Below are 21,482 nucleotides of genomic sequence, written 5' to 3' on the forward strand. Positions count from 1 at the left end.
AACATTTTTAGTATTTATTCCAACAGGGTTGGTTACACACTTTATATTTCATCTTTATATTTTCTAAATTCAAATGAACACATCTTTTCATTTAATACTATCAGGTGTAATGTCCATAGCATGATTGAGAGGAAAAAGGTAATTCAAAATAGCATAATAATGTGTCATTGCCGCAAATGCGACAAACATATGCCATATGGCATGAGCAAAAGGTATGATACCATCACATTTGAAAAAGATCACTCCTGTTACGTAGAGAATGCCTCCAAGTAACAATTCTTCAACAGCAGGAAGAGTCTCCTGAAATATAAATAATTAAGGTATTGTTTCGTCATTTAAATAAAACAAAGATAATTTTATATTAGCCTAAGGAAAAAGTCAAAATTCAATGGAAAAATAGATACTTCACATCAAGTACCAAAGGCCTATGTTGAAGTTTGAGTTATGCTATCTCCCTGAAATGCCGCATATGGAATGGAAGATCTATGGATGGGATGATTAGACCAACAAATCATCTAGGTTCATTTAAAAAAGTTCTATGTTATTCTTTATATATATATATATATATATATATATGGTCTAAGAAGAAAGCGTGCCAAGTCCCACGCTTAAAACCCACCTTGTTTTCAACAAAAACAATATCAGATTGTTGATCAAAGCAAAATGTCGAAATTCTAATTATATATAGACATAACCGAGTGATTAAAATAAAGTGTATCCTGAAACATCTATTATATGTCAAACATAATACCAATTCAAGATAATCTAAAAAAAATCTGAAATTTTACTTGTTGTAGAATGAATTTATTCCACGTTAAATATACGTCTAAAAAAGTAATACTTTTCTACGTAAACCTCGCGGACATTTTTACGTCGAATATAGGTAAGAAGTTTGATAGTTTCTGATGTTTTATAGATCATCTAAAAATCTATAAGATATGATCTATAAAATGTTTTGAAGATGTGTGTGTTGTTTGGGGGTTATGGAAACGTCGTTTTATAATACTTTCATATGGAATGAAGGTCAAGCTTGGTAAAGGAAATATCGAATTTTTACATTCTAAAACATTATCTTAACTAACTGCATGAAACATGATAATGCATAATAACCTACCGCCATACAAATAGCCGATGCTGGTACAAATCCCATTGCTAAATATAACACAATCTCTAATGTTTTGTACTTTTCATGGAAGACTTGTTGGTAGATGATTCCTAGTAGAGCCAGAATCCAAACATACATTTTCATTCCAGAAGCCATATTTGTTTTCAAAGCATGGACTGTCAACCATGGAAAATAAGATCCTGCTATGAAAATGTAGATCACTGCTCTATCACATCGATGGAGGAAATTAACAAGAGATCTGCAATATGACATATTGATGTAGTTCCTGAATGATCGTGAATATTCAATATTCATGCTAAAAAATAATAATGATTGAATTTTCTACACAGTGGAACAAATGTATGTGATCAATAACGTCAAATCCTTATATTGTTTCGGATAATATGAATCGACCTTCAAAGTATTCATTTTTGGTATAGGGTTTGCTTAAGTAACATCCCCTCTTTTTTTTATACGTATAATTGACTGAAATAATAAAAAATGTAGGTTCTAATTGGAATGAATGAGTTGTCCAAGTTCATGATCTTTTGATGAACACCACTTACATTTTTGGTACGAACCGCAAACAGTCTTATAATACTACGTATTTGCAGAATCGTAAATGAAAAAGACTTTTTCGAAAAAAACTTTTTCGGCATAAATATTCAAAAAATTGTGAGACCTCGTCGCCACCATTTTTTTCATAAGAATTCTATTAACACATGAACCGTTGAGTTTATAACCAAGGTATGGCATATTTCTGAAGTTGTGATCAACAAAGCTATCTAATAAATTTACTGGGTGTGCCATTTGAAATAAGGAAATAGTAGTCTGTTTCCAGTATAACCGGAATTTGTAGAGATTTGAAACTATTTCAGGGAGAAAGATCATTGTCTGAAACCACAACATGCAAATTTTCAGCAAAAATTATGATAAATTTTTCATAAACGTCTAGTAGACCATCGCAGTGAATCACCCTGTGAAGTACAATTTTTGAAATTGGACAAAGTTCGAAAAAATTTGATTTATTCACATAAACAACAAGATATCTCGTGATTGAATATGAAACATAAAATGATTGCTAAAAAGTTGTCTAGAAAGTCAGGAGCTGCAATAAACTAATTCAATCATTCAATAACAACAAAATAAAAACACCGAAACACAGTAATAACTAATAAGTATAAAAAATAATAACGCGAACAAATGAATTCCTCATATTGGAATGCAGTCAATTTGAGTTGTTCGAAACGAAAACCATTTGCTTGTACATATTTCTCTTGTCGAATTCTTAGATTGGATATAGAAGTCTCATAGTTCTCGAGATGCTTTCAGTGAGAATCGAATTTGGGACAACATTCCTTCTCTTTATTCTTTCAGAAAATATCGTTTTATTCAATACTTTCTTTCGAACTAATTTCAAGCCAAGACTTCGTTCACATGAAAGACCATAATATTGTACTACACTGCTCAACAATTGATAGGGATCACTTACTTCTTCTAAATTTATTTCTGAAATATTCGCTCCAAGATTATAAATATAGTCAGATATCAGACTACTTTCAGTTGATAATATGGTTCACTTGAGAAAAGAATGAAAAAATGGAAAGTTGGAGAGAAAAAAAGACTTTATTTGGAACACTCAAAATTCTGTGTTTGAATAACATAAAAATTTTATGATGAAATCACAAGAAGGCTGAAGTTTCGGTTAAGCTAGTACCTAGTTGGTCCCCCACGAGTTCGTCTCAAGCTTTCTACCCTACGAGGCATACTTTTGATCGAACGATTTATAAAATTTTGGGGCAAATTCGTCCAAATATCCCGTAAAGCGTTAGAAAGGTCCTCCAGGTTATTGATCAGTTGTTCTAAGGTTGACAATTGTCTAGACATCTCATACCAGACATGTTCGATGCAATTCATGTCTGGAGAGCGAGCTGGCCAGTCCATCCTATCAATAGCATGAGTTTCTAGCGCTTCATTAACCAGACGACTGCGATGTGGACGGGCATTATCGTCAATTAAAATGAAATTCTCGCCCACGGCAGCCGCAAACGGAACAATTATGGGTTCAATAATCATATCGTGATATCTCTGACTGGTCATGGTGGTGTTCTGCAGAACAACCAACTCTGTGCGTTGGTTCAAACAAATGCCTCCCCATACACATATAGAACCTCCGCCAAAAGCTGTTGTGGGTACCATAAACTGTTCTGCATACCTTCGACCTCTTTCCCTCCAAGCAAGAATACGTCCATCGGAGTTGACCAAATGAAATCTAGACTCATCCGTAAATAAACATCGGCTCCAATCTTCAAGTGTCCAATTGCGGTGCTCCTCAGCCCATTGCCGTCGATGAACCCGATGTTCCCTATTCAAACGGGGATGTTGTACCCTCCTACGTGCTCTCAAACCACGAACATGTAGTCGTCGTCTTACAGTCTGGTTCGAAATTAGAACTCCTGTTGCAACTCTCAGTGATCTATTGAGCCGCGACGCCGGGTAAGTGGGATTTATCCTAGCATTTAGGATCAAAAGACGATCTTGGGCAGCTGTTGTACTGCGCTGCCGACCTCCCCCATGAACATAAGCTACTGAGTCGTTTTGGATGAACCTATTCCAAGCCCGACTCACGACACTTTGCGAAACATTCAACCGCCGGGACACTTCTCGCTGGGACAAACCTTCCTGTATCCACCGTATGATTTGGTCCAGTTGCACAGGAGCCAAACGTCTTCTCGGCATGACTGATAAGCTGATATTGTTCTCATTTCTTCAATTATTGTCGCCTTATGTGTTTGAACGAGAGAAAAAAACAGATTTAATAACAAATACCACATTGCTTTTCACTCCACCTGTAACAGCCTACAGATAATAATCGATTTTGTGAACAAGAGCCGATGAAATGGGGAAGACTTTGATATAATCAACTCAAAACATCTTACTTTTTCCTTAGAGAACATATAATGTACAGATATTCACGAGATAACTTGAAAAAAATACAAATGAAGAGAAGTTCATAAGTGATCCCTAGCAATTGTTGATCAGTGTATATTCAATTTGAATGACATTCCTTCAAAATGATCCCAATTTGTCTGTAAAAGCCTAACAATATCAGTGCATTTTTTTCTAGTTTTCTAACAATTTCTGGTTTACCCTATCTTTTACTGCTTATAACTTACTTATTTTTTTTATAGAAGAACACATAATGGAATGAGGTAGATATAACGAAGAGGAAGATGAGTGTAGATCCATAAATTAAAGCTGATAAACTCTGAGCTTCATTCTGAGATCTTTGGAAGAGTTCTCTAGTAGCTATAATACTTGGTATCACCCAGATACCATGTGTTATCACATTTGCAATCTGTTCAATATAGGTTGGCAGGTACGGTTGGTTCGGAAGAGCTCGGGGATTTTTCCATTTGATCCTAAAAATTGAATGATTATTTCAAACATGAAGGCCATAAGATAACAAAGACTTGTCTGAACGAAAATTCTCCGGGTGTTTTTAGATTGAACATTTTCTTTCATGAATTTTTCTGAAGAAAGTTGATGGCGTATGTATTTTGTTTTTTTCTCATGGTGAGAAAATGAATATTTTACAGTGATTGTTCTTATTAAGGACCACCCTTTTGGGGAACGAGAAATGAACTATATCGAATTTTTGAGATTGTATTCAGATAGTTCAAACAGAAATTTACGCGACCGTTGTGGCGGCATAGCAGATATTTTGCCGGGGCGCCAAATTGTAGGGGCGCAAAGTCGGTTAGTGTAACAAGACATATTTCTTTCACACAAAAATTTATTCCTAGTGAAAATTCCACTCTTTGTAGTAAATTAGAAATTTCATTGAAAACGAACAGGCGACAGGTGCTCTCAACTATAGTTTCAGTTTTAGGTATAACCGTTAAGAATTGCATCGTCTTTTTACTATAGAGCTTGTTACTTTTAACTAATTCAGGACGATTTTTTATGAAATCGACAAAAAAAAAATAATAAGACAAGTTCAAAAATACTATTTCATATGAAATTGAAAAGATGCCTTAGAAAAATAACAGAGGCTCCTTCAAAGAAAATTTAAGAACCAGCTGTTTGAAAGCGAATAATAGGGCTCCAATAAATACCTATAACATATTGAATCGAAAACCTGAGAAATACGTAATAATAAATGGTTTCTCTACAGAGCCCTCAGCTGCCAAAAATATTTTTTTCTGATGAATCACAAAACATATCAATTTAGTACTCCAAAAAAATTCGATGAATAGATACTGTTGTCTATAATGAATTATTTCCAACCAGATGAATTAGGCAAAGCAGGGCGGCGAAATTCTATTTTGCCGGGGCGCCAAAATGTCTGGCGGCGGCCTGTGGTGCAGCATGAAACTGTACTTTCGAGGTTTTGACTAGGTGACGATGACGCTTGGACTCATAGACAGTTGACGTGAAAAAAGGAAGAATGAGTTTTTTGCAGGCACTGTAATACTAAGGGATATAATTGACGAGAGCGGGTGTTTCAAGCGTTGTCTCGTTGAGCACAGTATTGCCCCATGAAATAATTGTGTTTTAACTGTACAGGGTGGGCAAATTTCGATGATTTAGCACTACAACTTTTAAACCAGAGGAGATAGACAAAATCTGATACCCCATTCTCGGTCTCTTTTTCTGAGAAACTAACAAGGGTAGTATTCATTTTTGGCCACTTTCTTTTGTTTTCGAGTTATAAGCGAAAATTGGAAAAATGGCGATATCGAAAAACATTTATATCTCCGCTAATACTGATGATAGAGCTCTGAAATTAAAACATTATACAGGCACTTTTTTACGTAGAATCCAGTGGCGTGCTCGTCTTTTCAAAAGGGTTTTCAATTACGAAGATATGACCCAAAGTTATGTGTTTTCAAATGGAAACACTTTATTTCTATGCCATTCTTTGAAAGCTTAATTTTTCCTGATTTCAAAAATATATAACATCGTATGGTTTGTATTAAAATAAATAACATAAAATGGTCAAAAACCTTTTTTTACCTAAGAGTCTCAATATTTCTATGGTTTAACTGTTGATGAGCACAGAACAAGCTATAACAAAAGCAGTGTCCTTCCGTCAATCTGATTATTTCTATGCTTTTTACTAATTTCTACAAGATTGACGGAAGGACACTACTCTTGTTATTGAAAGCTCAATTTTTCTGTGCTCATCAACAGTTGAAACCATAGAAATATTGGGACTCTTAGATAAAAAGAGGTTTTTGACCATTTTCTATTATTTATATTGATGTTATATATTTTTGAAATCAGGAAAAATTAAGCTTTCAGAAAATAGCACATAAATCTAGTGTTCCCATTTGAAAAAACATAACTTTGAGTCATAGCTCCGTAATTAAAAACGCTTTTGAGAAGACGAGCACGCCACTGGATTCTACGTAAAAAAGTGCCTGTGTAATGTTTTAATTTCAGAGCTCTATCATCAGAGTATTAGCGGAGATATAAATGTTTTCCAATATCGCCACTTTTCTAATTTTCACTTATAACTCGAAAACAATAGAAGGTGGCCAAAAATGAATACTACCCTTTTTAGTTTCTCTGAAAAAGAGACAGAGAATGGGGTATCAGATTTTGTCTATCTCCTCTGGTTTAAAAGTTGTAGTGCTAAAACATCGAAATTTGCCCACCCTGTACATAATCAACTATGAGATATCCCCTAATAGTGCCTTAAAAACCCCAGGCCTGTAACTTGACCCTTCTTATCTATATACACTTCGCCAATAAATTCGCACCACTAAAATTAGCCAAAAGTTAAAGATATATATATATATATATTTTTTTTTTGAATGACAGGTTATTTTCTTCTGAACGTAAGTATGTAACCCGTATCCGCATGAAAACCACTATTTTACAAATACCGGGTGTCGCAAATATAGCCTACTTTCTTTTATAAAATTTGTATCACTCCGTAGAGTTCTTCAGTTACATTTTTAAGTAGGAAATAAACTTATTTTCAACAGTTTCATTTTTGATTCATATCATTATAACTACAATTATCCGAGTGAACAGTTATACAGGGTGTTTCATTGGGAAACGGAAAAACTTCACAGGTGCATAGGTGGCACCAAGGCGGTTCTGGAGATACCCCATTTATTTGGTCTTACTGTTTTCATAGCCGAGATACAGGGTGTTTTATGATTTTGCCCGTTTCTTTAAAAAAAAAAAAAAAGGAAAACCAACGTGAAAATGAATAACAAAGTAATGTTGAAATAATTATGGAATATTTTTGATGATTCATTGTTAAAAGTCACTTCAAACCACTTTCAGGTATCAAAGTTCTCAAAAACTTTACTTTTACGTTGGAAATTTGTGCTTAAAACTGTATGCGCGAAAATTTGGAGTACACGTCCCAGTAGAGTTTCAAGCGGTGTTCACGAATATTAAAACAGATTTTCAAAATTCCGATGTAGAGGGTGTTGTTTCGAGGATTCAAACGATTCATAATTTTTTGTTAACCCGGACCTGGATTTTTAAGGCGGTTATTCCATGATACGTTTGGGCTCGCAATTAGGAACATATTTGCCAAATATGAAGAAAAAATACCGGGTGTTTCGTTTGATATGGCCTCAGAAAGAAACGGGCAAAATTCATAAAACACCCTGTATCTCGGCTACGAAGACAGTAAGACCCAATAAATGGGGTATCTCCAGAACCGCCTTGGTGCCACCTATGCACCAGTGAAGTATTTCCGTTTCCCAATGAAACACCCTGTATAATTAAATTCAGGCTGGCCATCTGATTTGAGAGAATACGTCATGAACTTCGTATTTGCAATATTGAGCCTGGGCGCATATTAAGGCACGACAGCATGACATGGTGTGGTACCATATTTTGTGAACCACTATTCCTAATAGGGCATCGCATATCGAAGCACAGGAGCAGTACGCAGAAAACGACTCGTGTCGAATGCAGCTGTAATGCGCTGGATCGTAAAGTTGTTTTGTTGTGATCTATAAAACTAAATAGGAGAGCGCAAATTGACGCACAGGGTTTCAAGGGGCATTTTGAGTTTCATGGCTTCATTGCTAGCCGACGAAAGAGCTATATTATTTAGCAGCCATGCAAAAATATATATATAGGGTAGCCACTTTTGCAATAGGATTGTATTGGTAACTTTTAAACCATAAGAGTTAGAAGGTCGGTCAAATGGAGAAAAAGTTGCATGCATAGAAGCATTATCAAGCAGTTCAAATAAATCGAGATTATCAGGGCCGATTATTGAGATATCATAAGAAAAGTAAATTCTGTCATTTTGATTTTTCTTTTTTTCCCACTTCATTTCAAATATTATCAAAAAATGTTACAGGAATTTTTTATTCGACAGTAAATTGTTCTCAATTTGACGTAATCAGATTTCGTATTCAACGTTTCGTGCTCTCTGGGCCACCCTCAACCACAACTCAAGGGTCAAAATCACCTGAAAATCAACTTTAAATGACATTGTATGATATATCGTTGAATTCAGCGTTAAAAGTTATTTCGAAAATTGTCATAAAATATACAGGTCCGTATTGAAAAAAATGAGGTTGAGGGTGGCCCAGAGAGCACGAAACGTTGGATATAAAATATGATTACGTCAAATTGAGAACAATTTACTGTAACATTTTTTGATAATATTTGAAATAAAGTGGGAAAAAAAAATCAAAATGACAGAATTTACTTTTCTTATGATATCTCAATAACCGGCCCTGATAATCTCGATTTGTTTGAACTGCTTGATAATGCTTCTATACATGCAACTTTTTCTTCATTTGTCCGACCTTCTAACTCTTATGGTTTAAAAGATACCAATACAATCCCATTGAAAAAGTGGCCACCCTGTATGATTGAGAGAGCTCAAAAAAAATGGAAGAGAAATTGATTGAGGCAGTGCATAGGTATTCATCTCTGTTCATTCACTTTTTCAATTAGTATTGAAAGTTTAATTCAGAAAGCGATACTAGAATTTTCAAAAAGAGATATTCAATCTTATTTAGTTTTATAGAAAAGACGGGTACTGGGTATATATTCCCATTGTTTAAGGAGAAGATATAATCTTCTCTTCTCTTCTCCTTAAACAATGATATTCCACTTCGAATTGATAGGGGTTGACATCAATTAAAAACCATTATCATAGCACTCAAATAAACTGCTCATTCAATTTAGGTATATAGAGGGTGTTTCAGGTTCGATTGCCTATTATTCGTTTCTGGAGAACAGGACCTATTTGAAATCTGAAAATTCGAAAATCGGAATATGATGTTATCAGTCAGTCCTTCCCCAAGTTCTTGCATCAGTCCTAATAGTTTCCAAAATAACTTTTTTTGCATTTTATTTCTTAGATATTATCAATCACTCCGTCCTCAAGTTCTAGCATCAGTCCTAAATAGTTTCCAAATTTAAAAAAAAACTGTAAAGAAGATAAAATTTCCATAGTCACAATTATGTGAATTATTTTCACTGTGAATATAGGTACTATGCATGAACACGATTCGCATTTTCGAAGTAGAATAATTTAGCATATCTTGTATCTCTTGAATTTGAAAACTATCATCACAGTGTTTCAAATGTTCAAACATGATTATGAACTCAAATTCAATAATTCAAGGGTTATTCGAGATCTAATGAATTTATGTTATCCTAGATTGAATTTCTCAGCCGATTTCATTGAAATTTGTTATCCTTTTTGGATTGTAAACAGTCCCATACGAATTTCAGATTTTCAAAATATCGAAAAATCTAGCCTTCCATGTCAAAACCTATAAATTACAATAGTTTAAAATTGAAAACCCCCAGCCTCTCTCGGAATTTATTGAATTATTGTGGACCCTTATTACTGAATGAAATCATGCAATGGTTTTGGAATCTGTCGAAGATGTGTTCTATGTCTGTTCTACGCGAACACAGAAACAAACTACGTCTGGAGTATAGAAAAGCAATAAAGAGAGCAAAATTATGTTATTACAACAGCAAAATCGAATCTTCAGATAACAAGTCAAAAGCGGCCTGGCGCATAATAAATGGCTATATCAAAGACGGCAGCAAACGGGAATTAGCCAACATTGATGCTGACAGCTTCGGTGCGCATTTTGCAACTGTTGCGCAGAAGGCTCTGCGTGGTCTACCCCAAACCAACGTGCGCTTCGACGAGACCTTCCGAAAGCAGATTCCACCGGGGAAAACATTCAGTTTCCAGGAAGTTGGACAAAATGTAGTGAGAGATATAGTACGAAATATTAAAAATAGTAACTCTGCCGATTACTATGGGCTTTCAATTAAAGTAGTGAAAAATAACATCAATTCTATCATATCTCCGCTTACCAAGTTGATTAACGAGGGGTTAATCACCGGCAGGTTCCCTAAATGCTTAAAGGTCTCCAAGGTGATCCCTGTATTTAAAAAGGGCGACAAGAATGATGTCAACAACTACCGTCCGATTTCTCTCGTACCTGTCTTCTCGAAAGTGTTAGAAAAAGTTATGTCTACACAGATTGTTGCATATCTCGAGTGCAACAACTTGCTAACTGATCGTCAGTTTGGCTTCCGCGAGGGGAGGAATACAGTTGAGGCGATCATCGATTTTGTCAACTCTACTGTCGAAAGCTTTGAGAATAAGGATCACCGTCTGGCCTCATTTGTCGATCTTACAAAGGCCTTTGATTGTGTACCCCACGACAAGCTCCTCGAAAAATTGAAAAAATATGGTTTCGACGACAGGGCGATGGACATGATGGCTTCTTTTTTGAGCGAGAGGTATCAAATAGTCAGCTCGGACGGAACACGCTCTAAGATGAGCCCCATTAATATGGGAGTGGTACAGGGTTCAGTTTTGGGACCAGTGCTATTTCTGGTGTATATTAACGATCTACCAGATTATATACCTGAAGTTGAAGCTACATTATTTGTAGACGATACTACAGTCGCAATAAGGGACGTGAACTCACAGACATTGCTTGAGCGTTCACGTAAAGAGCGAGTGAGGCTCGTGGAGTGGTTCACGGCAAACGGCCTCAGTGTGAATGAGGAGAAAACATCCAATATGATTATGACCTTGAGACCGTTTGATGGGAAGGACGACATGGTTCATTCAGTAAAGTTCCTCGGTGTTCATGTGGACTCGGCGCTCACGTGGAGTAGCCACATTGACAACCTACTGGCCAGGCTGAGTCGAAATATTTTTGCCCTGAGAACTCTATCCTTTTCCCTGACACCGGACATGTTGCGTTCCGTATATTTTGCCCTGGTGGAATCACATCTGAAATATGGCGTCCTGCTGTGGGGGGACAGTGCGGGTCGTGAGGCTGTTTTCAGACTGCAGAGGCGAGCGATAAGAGTTTTGGGAGGGCTGGGCTACCGTGACTGCTGTAGAAATGCCTTTAAAGATTTGGGTATTCTTACATTCCCATCGCTATTCATATTGGAGAGTGTTATATATATTCATAAAAACAAGGATAAATATGTACTACAATCTGACATACATGGATATGGTACACGGAACAAATCACTCATTAGGAAAGATTTCCTAAGATTGAGTAAATCCCAGCGCGCTCCTGGATTCCGAGCGGTGTCTTTGTACAACAAACTTCCTGGTGGGCTGAAAAATCTGCGAATGAGCGTTTTCAAGATAAAAATAAAAAAGATATTGACATTGAAGGTATTTTATTCAATTGACGAATTTTATAATATGACTCTGGATGAAACTGATTTAGCATAAAATTGTTCTGGAGCTGAGATTTAATATACTATTTATAGCATTTATTTCTATTATATATTTATTTATTTTAGCATAATATTGTTCTGGAGCCGAGATTTAATATACTATTTAATATTCATTCCGGTTCAGAATGTCCACGTGTGAAGATGTGCAATATGATCGCTCAGCGAGTCCGAGTATTTCAAGTGAAAACTCAGATAAAATTTGCAGTTATTGCAATCGGAAAGTGGGAGAATTTCTTAAATGCATCAAGTGTGACGATATTTTTCACCCCTCTTGCCTAGTTAAAGCAGCTAATAGAAAAAACACCACCTGTCATCATGCTTCAGCAGAGGAAATTTCAGCGAAGTCCGAAAATAAGTCACTTCGTACGGAAGTTGAATATTTGAAGCTCTTATTGGAGGAAACAAAGAGTAAGAATTCAATTTTAATTGAAAACAACAATCTTTTGAAAGATAAGATCACCATCCTCGAAAACCAAATAAAATCAGGTAAAAACACAACAAAAAAATTTGTCAACACGCTTCAAGATAAGGTACCTGCAGTTGTCACTGATACCGTAGCCTCAGCCACAACTTTCAAGAATACATATAGTTCTGTGGTGCATGAAAACAGAAGTAATGCGCATGAGCACCGTCCGCAGGCGCAAATGTCATTTGTAGAGCCGAAAAGAATTGTAAACAACGTAAACAATTCTGTTCCGGCGATTCCTGAAATAACTATCAACGATTCAAATAAAAATATTTCTACCTTCGTACATAAGATTAAGGACACTGATAGAATGGAAGATTGGATCACGGTTCGAAATAAAAAACGTCAGTCAAGAAACACTAAAGTTTGTTTTGGAACGAAAGAAAATAGTGCGGATAACTCAACAATTAAAGGTGCAATACGAAGACGTTGGATGTACGTAGGTAAAATTGCTGGTAAAGAGATTTCAGAAAAGGATATACTAACTTTCTTGAAAGATATCGAAGGTAAGGAGAATATCATTATAAAGAAACTTAACACTCTTGGACAAAATTCATCTTTTAGTATTGGCTTACCGAATGAAAATGCTTACAAGAGTGTGTTTTGTGAATCCTTCTGGCCTCAGGGGGTTGTTTTGAGAGATTTTTCTTTTGACAGAAATTTTTTTCGGAAGAACAGACAAAACGAGAAAACGTAATTTCCTCCAATGCAGTTGGAAAATCAAAGCCTTCTAAAAGCTTCAGTCTCATCCTCCAAAATGTTAGGTCCTTGGGCACAGCATTGAATGGGCTGCAGTTGATGGCACAGGAAGAAAAAGCTGATATACTAGCAATCACGGAACATTGGAAGTGTGAGGAGGAGCTTCAGATATACAAACTTGTAGATTATAACCTAGTGTCGAGCTTTTGCCGTTTGAGAGGAAGCCATGGTGGAACTGCAATATACAGTAGGAAAGAACTCAACTGTACTGAAAGGTCAGATTACAATTTACTTTCAATTCCAAATGTTATCGAGTGTTCTGCTGCCCAAGTTTTTCTAGACAATCGAAAAATTCTGATCATATGTATTTATAGACCTAATACCCAGCCCTTAGCTGATGTAGATCTGTTTCTAGAGAAACTTAGAACAATTCTGGAACGGTGTACACTGGAAAGAGCGGAATTCATTTTGGTGGGTGATTTTAATCTAGATATTCTGTCTTGCTCCACGGATGTCAGTGAGTTTGTATCACTTTTGGAATGTTTCAACCTGAAAGTCACCAATCTTCAGCCAACACGCCCCTCTTCTGGTAGTTGTTTAGACAATGTGGTAACATCTCTTGTGGGCCAAACTCAGGTGATCGAGTGCCATATTTCAGACCACTCAGCTCTGAAGTTCACCACAACTTTTTGTTCAGTTTATGATCATAAAGAAAAAACCCTTAAAAGAAGAATAATAAATGACGATTCCATCAAAGTTTTCCTGCAAGAGCTATCTAAATTAAATTGGGATGATATTTTTACTCATCCAGGCGATCCAAATCAACTTTGGTATGTATTCCATACACGATTTTCTGAAACTTTTGAACTCTGTTTTCCTAAAGTAAAGATCAATGCCTCATCGTCAAATAGAAAGTTTAAACTAACACCTGAATTGGTTGATATTAAGAAGCAACTTGACATACTCCATATTATTTCTTTTTCAAGACCTGAATTAAAAGCCACATATAACTCGACTAAAAAACAATATGATCTTCTTCTGTCCAAAGCAAAGAAAGAGCACTTCAGTAACATCATTAGGAACTCCGATAATAGATCAAAAGCCTCCTGGAAGGTCATAAATTCCCTCACGAAGAGCAAGATTTCATCATCTGTTTCCAGCAATCAAGATTCTCCTTTGCCAGATGAATTAAATGACTTTTTCATTGATTTTCCCTCTACACTGACAGATGGCCTGAATAAAACGGCTACAACGAGTGGAGAAAGACTTGAAAACTCTTTCTTCATGTTTGAAGTTTCTCACGAGGAGGTTCTGAAAACGGTAAGGTCTTTAAAAGATAAACAATCTTGGGGTTATGATGAGATCCCTATGAAGGTTGTTAAATCCTCGATTGATATAATCCTATCACCTCTCTGTTTTATAATAAATCGTTCCTTCAAGGAGGGCATTTTTCCTGATCAACTGAAAATTGCCTTGGTGAAACCGTTTTACAAAAAGGGACCTATCGGGGATCCGAATAGCTACAGACCAATCAGCATATTGCCATCGTTCTCAAAAATCTTTGAGAAAATCTTGACAAATAGATTAATGATTTTTTTTCATAAGTTTAATGTTATTTCAGTGCATCAACATGGCTTTGTGAAAAACAGAAATATAGAAACTGCGGTCTATGAGCTGATTAAGGAAGTTCTCGTGACCATTGAACAAGATGAGGTTCCCATGGGCTTATTCTTGGACCTGTCGAAGGCCTTTGATTGTGTGGAGCATAAAAGACTGTTGGAAATTTTAGATGACTGTGGAGTAAGAGACAATCAGTTGAGACTCATTGAGAGTTATTTGTCATCCAGGAAACAAATGGTTGTCATGGAGGTGGATGGTGAGCTTCTTATATCGGATGAAAGAGAGATATCTATGGGCGTGCCACAGGGTAGCATTCCAGGACCTGCACTTTTTATTGTGTACATAAACCGGTTACCAAAGGCTAGAGTTGCAGTGAGACATTCAATGGGTATGTTCGCAGACGACACCAACTATCTACTAAAACTCCGCAATGTTTCCACTGCCACCGAAGAATCTAGAGGATTGCTGACATCTGTAGGAGAATGGTTTTGTAACCACAATCTTCTTTTGAACATTGACAAGTCCCAGTGTATGTTTTTTTATAGTGAAAGATCCAAGCTACAATATCCTTTGTCAATTAACATCTCAGGCAAAGATGTCATGGTTGAAGATAGTGTTGTTTTTCTGGGGGTTGTAGTTGATAAACATCTGAAGTGGGGACCTCATACAGAACAACTTAGAGGAAGACTGAATTCTGTTTGTTACCTGCTTTTCATGTTACGGAATCAGATTGACCTTGAGCTTCTAAAACTGGTGTATTATTCTAATTTTCAGTCCATTTTGTCATACGGTATAATATTCTGGGGTAACTCCTCATATGTGAGTGGTCTTTTTGTTGTGCAAAAGCGAGCTTTGAGAACTGTGTTACATCTTGGATATAGGGAATCATGCAGGGGTTTCTTCAAAAGTAACAATATACTTACAGTTTATGGACTGTACATTTATAGACTGTTAATCTTTGTCAGTAAACATAGCCAGAATTTTGAGCCATATAAAAACTTGAATAATACAAGAAGAATGTGTCCTCTTATTGTACCAACACATAAAACTACGTTGAGAGAAAAAAATGTTGAATTTATGGCAATCAGTCTATTTAATGTGTTGCCCTTAAATATCAGAAATCTATCGAGTCATATTAAATTTAAGAAGGCCCTATATGTTTTACTTCTGAATTGTGAGCCATATAGTATTTGTGAATTTAAAGAGAACTGTACTGGAAGTTAATTATGTTTGTGTCCGACCTGTTTCATTTTTACTTTGTGTAATTTTATGGAATTGATAAATATTATTATTATTATTATTATTATTATTATTATTATTTATACTGCTGTTTGTAAATTACCCTTAATGACGTGTGAAAACAATGTATTATTTGTATTAATCACCAATAAATATCTTATCTTATCTTATCTTATGTCTTTCTCTTCGAACGATGAGGCAATTAGCACGTCATCGATTTTATAGCTGAAGTAGAAGTCCAGTCCTCATCGATGAATCCCTGGTTTGAGCAGAGTTTCATACTGTTCAACGATTTGTGTAAATTGACTGGCACAAAACACATCTGAACCACCGCCTTTCGCCTAGCAGGCAACAGTATGCTAGAAATAATCCATCGTCAGCTGAAGGCAAATTCAGCAGCAACGATCGATGGACCGAAAAGCTTCCCAGCGTCTCCAGAGAATGAGAGCAGCCTGGCGGGAATATATGAGAGCAAGAGCTGCCGAAGTGATATATGGGAAGCCATTAAGATTGACCGGGGAGTTCCTATCTACAAGAAGTACGGATGACAGTCCAGACACAGCCGACATCATAATAACTCTCTGAGGCAACAAATACGAACAGTAGGGACCACCAGCGGCCAAAACCACACTGCTTAGTTCTCAAAGATGGAGGAGAAAACGACCAGTAGTCAATTAGGATTCATTGTGAATAATGAAGAGAATTGAGTGCGATGATTTTCACACGCAAAGAGAGAAAAGCTGGGCTCGAATCGTATGTCGTATATCATCCAATATTCCACATTTGGTCACGCCCCCTTTGAAGCAACTTAGACCAATGGGGAGGTTTCCAATCTCATCAGTAGATAAGGTGATACCGGCGAACAATAAGGAAACTACCAATAGTACCAATTAGATAGTCTCCAACGATAAGATTGACAAGGAACTCGTCACAAGAAAGAAAAAGATTGAGTCTCCGATCGAACCCAAACCGGCAGTACAGGAAAAAAAGAAGGAAGGAAAACTGGGCACAGCTTATAAAGTTTTTCAGATGAAAGATTAAAATTCTGAAGAGTCAGAGCACAGAGGATGGGATCGCAATGAAACCAGCCAAACCTGAGCATTAAAGGAGGATCACGAAGATCCTTAACCAAAAAATTCGCCTTTTCATACGTACAAACTCCCTGAGAAGAAAGTACCGAAATTGGTACTGAGAGGAATCTCAGAAACGGCTTTCATTGTGAAAGAAGTCATTTCTAGAAAGAACATGGCGTATTGTCTCTTCAGTATAATACTACAGGGTGGCCATTTGAAAACGAAACAGACGAGATTACAGACGAAATAAAGTTTTTCGATAGAAATGCTCGGACAGGTCGATTTCTGTTTCGAGGGGGACAACTTAAGATGTAGGTTACGGACGCATAGCGCTTCAACCCTTGCTGCTACAACCCCCACCCCCAATTTTTGAATAGGGAAGATGGGGTGAGTGATACCTCATTTGAAAGGTATTTTTATACTGATTTCAGCACAGTAATTGTTTTTTCATTTTATGCATTAGTTCTCGAAATATTCTTAACTAAGTATTTGAAAATGAATTGGTGTTTTCATGGCACTTGTAGTGTTTTTTTGTGAAAAATCGAAATTTTGAGCTTCAAAACAACCATGACTGTGGCTTCCTTCCTCCAATCCACTGACATAGAAATCTTTAATCAAGATGTCGAACAAACAAAGCGTATTGCGAAGGAGCTCAGTCTTGCTGAAACTCAATCTAAATTATCTTCGATATAAATTTGCAGTATTTCCAATAACATGCGGTAACACTGGATCGATAGAAATCTCCAAAAAGTCCAAATACGTACATATCTCTAATCAGATTACCAGGTAAGAAAATCAAATCATTAATGATGCCACAGAAATATTCCAGTCCCAATTCGTGAAACGATTTCCGACTTAATTATGAAGTGTTTTCTCAGTTGGCTTCAATATGTTTTCATTTTGTTGATTATTGAATTCATATCTTTTTCAAAAAAATGAGAATCGATAATTTTTTATTTATTACGAACAGATCATTAAGTTGGCTTACTGGTTCTTTGACATGTGAATTATTCTTAGTTTTGAATCGAGACTTGTATGTGTTCTAATTCATTGTTCGACATGGTTTATTCAATTGCAGAGCGGGTGGAAATATAATAATTTCCCTTTTTTTTGCAAACAATCCATGTGCGAATAGAACCGCAGAATTCTTCAATCAACGACATTTAGATAAACATGTTAATAGGAAGTATGTTTTGGAATTAGTGTCAAAGTTTCAAGAAACCGGGTCCGTGGCTAATAAAAAACGAAACATGGAAAGAAATGAAGCAGCTGAAGTAGCTGTTCTTGGACAGATTGCTCTGAATCCAATGACGAGTACGAGGCAGCTAGCACATGAATCTGGTTTTACACGAACTCGAATTGCAAATATTTTGAAGCATCATAAATTCCATCCTTACAAAATCCATCTTTCACACGCACTAAACGAAGATGATTTTGACCGTCGTGTTGAATTTTGTGATACAATGAGTGAACGAGTAACTGCTAATCCCAATTATCTGTACAATGTTTGTTTCTCCGATGAGTGTTCGTTCTTTCTAAACGGCAAAGTAAATCGACACAATTGTCGTTATTGGGCCGATGCTAATCCGAGATTGTTCCACGAAGTTTATACTCAACAACCAGAAAAACTCAATGTTTGGGCTGGAATATTTGGTGACAACATTGTCGGCCCGTTCTTTTTACCTGGTAATCTTACTGGAGATATGTATTTGGACTTATTGGAAAATCACATTGATCCAATTTTGACGGAAATTATTGAAAACAATGCTGGAAATTATTTGGAAGATCAGATTGTGTTTCAGCAGGATGGAGCTCCTCCACACTACGCCTTACCAGTTCGAGAATATCTGGATCAAAGATTTCCGAATCGGTGGATTGGAAGAAGGGGTCCCACTGAATGGCCAGCCATATCGCCAGATCTGTCACCACTAGATTTTTTTCTTTGGGGCCACTTGAAGAGTAAAATTTACTCTACACAGCCCGATTCCATAGAGGATTTAAGAAGACGTATAGTGAACGAATGTCGTCAAATCACTCCAGAAATGCTGCAAAATGTGCGCCATCGTTTCGAACAAAACTTATTTCATTGTATGGAAGCTAATGGTGAACAATTTGAATATTTAATTAATTGATGTGAGTTTTTGATAACTTATTTACTTTACTTTGAAAAGTCTTATTTCTTAGATCAGTACTTCAAATCGTTCTGATACCGTACAGTTGGAGAATGATTTCAGTGAATAAAACAGCTAGTCGAACATCTGGCCCTAGTAGCATTAACACGTACGGTATGACTTCATTCACCAGAAATTTCATGGCCATGTAGCTATCCCAGAGAGCCAGCGATACTACTATCTGAAGTACAAGAAGCCATTCGATCATTGAAGAAGAATAAATCCCCAGGAATCGATACCGTACCAGGCGAACTCTTTCAAATGTTGGGCGAAAAGGGTGTACGAATATTCCACTCAATCTGTACGGCTATATGGAGCACGGGAAAATGGCCAACCGACTGGTGTACGTCAATATACGTTCCATTACACAAAAAAGGATCAACTACAAAGTGCGAGAACTACCGAACACTGTCACTTGTATCTCACGCCAGCAAAGTCCTTTTGAAAATCTTGAAAACAAGACTGAAAGCATATTTGGACTGCCAAATACCCCAAGAGCAGGCAGGTTTTGTAAAAGGAAAAGGTACTAGGGAACAAATACTGAATATCAGACAGCTGATCGAAAAATCTAGAGAATACCAAGTACCCATGATAATATGTTTCGTCGATTATCAAAAGGCGTTCGACTGTGTGAACTGGGCCAAACTTTGGACAATCCTGGTACATATGGGAGCCCCTGTTCATCTGGTATCCCTCATTAAAAATCTCTATGAATCAAATGAGGCAACTGTTCGTTTGAGCCAGAAGTTCTCGAAACGGTTTAGAACGGAACGGGGAGTCAGACAGGGTTGTGTTTTATCGCCAGACCTTTTCAATATATATGGTGAATTTGTGATGAGAAGGTCCTTGGATGAATGGTCTGGAGGCATAACGATTGCCGGGAAAAAAATCACCAACTTAAGATTTGCTGACGATACCACCCTCATAGCGGCGACGGAAGAAGAGATGGTGGAACTTCTCAGACGGGTGGAATGTGAGAGCAACAATGTCGGTTTGAAAATAAATAAAATAAAGACTAAAATAATGATAGTCGATAGATTCGGCACGTTACGGTTGACGGGCCTTCTGAGCCAATATGACCTGGTAGACAGTTTCAATTACTTGGGTTCTTCCATAACTAGTGATGGAAACTGCGAAGCGGAAGTACGAAGGCGCATAATCATGGCAAAGAGCGCCATGACCCGGTTAACTAAAGTATGGAGAGACCGCTCGATTTCTAAGAGTGTAAAGGTGAGACTTGTTAGAGCTCTTGTCTTCTCTGTCTTCCTGTATGGTGCTGAAACCTGGACTCTGCGGTCGTCTGAACGTCAGAAAATTGACGCGTTTGAATTGTGGTGTTGGAGGCGAATGCTGCGAATACCTTGGACAGCTCATCGCACTAACGTTTCTGTTTTAAGTGAGTTGAAGATAAGAACCAGACTATCGTCCATCTGCTTGCAGCGCGTTCTTCAGTTTTTCGGTCATATAGCCCGCCGAGATGGAGACAACCTGGAGAAACTAATTGTGTCGGGAAATGTTCCGGGTAAGAGAGCGAGAGGTAGATCACCGACTAGATGGACCGACCAAGTTCAACAAAGTACGACCCGCCCATTCTTTCAGGCTCTTCGAGATGCAGAGGATAGAGCGAGGTGGAAACAACTGACCGAGCGTATAGGAGGGAATCACGATCATCAGCAATGATGGAACGACTAGAGAGAGAGATGACTTCATTTGCCCAGTGATAGATGTTCTGCAATTTCAAATACAAGTACGGAAATTTTGGTGTTTCGGAAACACGAAATGTCAATTATTCGCAAAAAATTAATTCAAGTGATAAAATTAACTAACGCATGAATATTTCGAGAACTAATGCATAAAATGAAAAAACAGTTACTGTGCTGAAATCAGTATAAAAATACCTTTAAATTGAGGTATCACTCACCCCATCTTCCCTATTCAAAAATTGGGGGTGGGGGTTGTAGCAGCAAGGGTTGAAGCGCTATGCGTCCGTAACCTACATCTTAAGTTGTCCCCCTCGAAACAGAAATCGACCTGTCCGAGCATTTCTATTGAAAAACTTTATTTCGTCTGTAATCTCGTCTGTTTCGTTTTCAAATGGCCACCCTGTATACGGAATATCACACATCCACTGGGATGTATTTTGCGATTTTGAAATTTTTCATTATTTTTGTAATGATCTGTTTTGGTGAGAGTTTATGCTAGTTCGATATGTCAAATATCGAAGTTCTTAGTACTTTTTGATATTAGCGGCAACACTACAGCGCTGAAAATATTTCAGATCGATAGAGCATTGGTTCCCATCCAAGAAAGCAAATTTTCAATAAAATCGTACCTTCCGTTCTCCGTAAGGTAGGGTACCATCGACCATGGCCCAC

At 37.0% G+C, this 21,482-nt stretch overlaps 1 protein-coding gene across 6 annotated transcripts in view; it reads right to left on the reverse strand.

The window, feature by feature from the left end:
* The window catches only part of LOC123681917 (monocyte to macrophage differentiation factor), a 39,554-nt gene continuing 18,072 nt past the window's right edge, over positions 1 to 21,482 (reverse strand). For all 6 annotated transcript variants that reach the window (XM_045620279.1, XM_045620278.1, XM_045620283.1 and 3 more), the window contains 3 exons: positions 4,282 to 4,527; positions 1,115 to 1,364; positions 1 to 300 (listed from right to left, as the gene is read on the reverse strand). In XM_045620279.1, coding sequence (XP_045476235.1) covers positions 88 to 300; positions 1,115 to 1,364; positions 4,282 to 4,527 — 709 coding nt within the window. In that variant the 3' untranslated portion in view covers positions 1 to 87. The remainder of the gene's footprint in view (positions 301 to 1,114; positions 1,365 to 4,281; positions 4,528 to 21,482) is intronic.

Source organism: Harmonia axyridis, chromosome 6 (genome assembly GCF_914767665.1).
Source record: "Harmonia axyridis chromosome 6, icHarAxyr1.1, whole genome shotgun sequence".
Lineage (NCBI taxonomy): Eukaryota > Metazoa > Arthropoda > Insecta > Coleoptera > Coccinellidae > Harmonia > Harmonia axyridis.